The sequence below is a fragment of the Ceratina calcarata genome, unplaced genomic scaffold, assembly GCF_001652005.2.
Source record: "Ceratina calcarata isolate Rehan_Ccalc_2016 unplaced genomic scaffold, ASM165200v1 scaffold303, whole genome shotgun sequence".
In the NCBI taxonomy this organism is placed as follows: Eukaryota; Metazoa; Arthropoda; class Insecta; order Hymenoptera; family Apidae; genus Ceratina; species Ceratina calcarata.
Genome location: NW_017152797.1, coordinates 139,758 through 141,542, shown reverse-complemented (window position 1 = coordinate 141,542; position 1,785 = coordinate 139,758). Strand labels below are relative to the sequence as shown.

The 1,785-nt window shown below is 38.8% G+C and overlaps 2 protein-coding genes across 6 annotated transcripts in view; one reads left to right on the top strand and one right to left on the bottom strand.

Moving 5' to 3' along the window:
* The window catches only part of LOC108624222 (putative low affinity copper uptake protein 2), a 44,264-nt gene that overhangs the window by 12,428 nt on the left and 30,051 nt on the right, over window positions 1-1,785 (top strand). The gene's annotated exons all lie outside the window — the stretch shown is intronic.
* Window positions 1-1,785, bottom strand: part of LOC108624225 (endoplasmic reticulum aminopeptidase 1) — a 33,097-nt gene that overhangs the window by 4,167 nt on the left and 27,145 nt on the right. For all 5 annotated transcript variants that reach the window (XM_018023370.2, XM_018023371.2, XM_018023372.2 and 2 more), the window contains 3 exons: window positions 1,417-1,642; window positions 549-1,111; window positions 122-353 (listed from right to left, as the gene is read on the bottom strand). In XM_018023370.2, coding sequence (XP_017878859.1) covers window positions 122-353; window positions 549-1,111; window positions 1,417-1,642 — 1,021 coding nt within the window. The remainder of the gene's footprint in view (window positions 1-121; window positions 354-548; window positions 1,112-1,416; window positions 1,643-1,785) is intronic.

Genomic DNA, 1,785 nt, shown 5'->3' with positions numbered 1-1,785 from the left:
TTAAATTGAAATTTAATTGAAATTTTTTTCATATGAAATTTTTCAATACGTTTCTTGATAAAAGTTCATTGCTAAATAATTGTAGAAAGGATATTCGTTATAATTGTTCTATATATGTTACCATCGGTTAAATTCATCCACACGTTGTGAAGCTTGCGCGGTTCTTTGTCTGTGTAGTAGCTCAACGGGACGTACCACTTGTAGTCAAAGGGTGACTTTGGTCGCAACAAGTCTGTATCGTTTTCTCTCGGGGAAATTAGAAATCTCTTTTGAGTTGCTGTTATCGTATTTCCGTTGCGCGTAATCGTGATCAGTGGGAAACCCATTTGCTGAGTCCAAGTATCCATAATAGCCTGCCAACGAAATCAAGTGATAACTCATTAGAAGCCTGGAAGCATAGTGTAATTAAATGAAATAGGTATGTAAGTGCAGTAAGTGTGTAATAACATAAAATTCACAGCCTAGGCATCGTTAATAAAATTCTATCTTTAATTTTATCTACTGTCCTGCTATTAACGATTAAAGGATTCTGCATTCAGTATACCTACTTTCACGTCAAAAGTATTGTTCGCGTGTTTGGTAAAGACCGCCCAAAGGTCGTTCGTGTCTGCGTTCCCGTAGGCGTGCAAGTTTAGGTATTCGTTCAGCCCGCTTTTGAGAACGTCCTCGCACAAGAAGCCCTCAAGCATGTTGAGGATCGAAGCGCCCTTACTATAACTGATTTCATCGAATATAGCCTCTATCTCGTTGGGATCTTTTACCGGGACGCTTATAGGGTGACTGCTGGCTAACGCGTCGAGATCGAGGGCTGGTTGAGTTTTGTCTAATATAAACTGATCCATCATGTTCCACTCGGGCGAGATATGGTTCACTCCCTTGTACTCCAAAAAGCTGGCTGCACCTTCGTTCAGCCACAAATCGTTCCACCATTTCATGGTGACCAGATTGCCAAACCATTGGTGGGCCAATTCGTGGGCAACGACCACGGCCACCCATTCGTGAGCATTAGTCGATGTCTCTTTTGGGTCGTAGAGTATGGACATTTCTCGGTATGTTATTAGGCCCCAGTTTTCCATCGCCCCAGCGGCGAAGTCAGGAATAGCTATTAAGTCTGTTAGAAATGAATCAAAGTATTTCGTTAAAAAGATACTACAGTGGGTCACGAATGTATTCGAGCACGTTTTAATACGGCATAACTTCTTTCATATTGGTCTAAACAATTTAATTTTACTTTAGATGCTACGAGACTTATTGTTAGTGTACTATAGAATGTTTGAAATTGAACATTTTTAGTGTAAATTGGTTAAAAATTTTGCGTTGCGATGTGAGGTAAATTTTTTCTTTTTTCTCAAATTTTTATCAATTAATGATCTTGTTTGTTAGTTTATAAATTATATAATCTGCTCGACTCTGTACCTTGTTTGGGCAACGGATAGTGCACGCCAAAAAAAGATTCGAAGTAATCCATCGTACGGACAGCTGTGGTCAGTGCGTATTTTGCTTGAGGAAGCATCGCCTCTGCCGCGTAAACGCTTACGGAAATATTTCTTTTCGTTAACTCGGAGATCCGTTTGAAGTCGCATACCACGAAAGCTACCAAATACGTCGACATTTCCACAGACTCTTGGAAATCATCGCGAAGCTAGAAATACCAGCGCAAGTTAATATTTTCGAAAGATGATTTAACGTGTAAAAATTCAAGTTATTGATAATGTAAAATACATATCTTTGACAATGAAAATGACATTTCAATTGAAAAAATAAAACGAAATTACATATGCATCA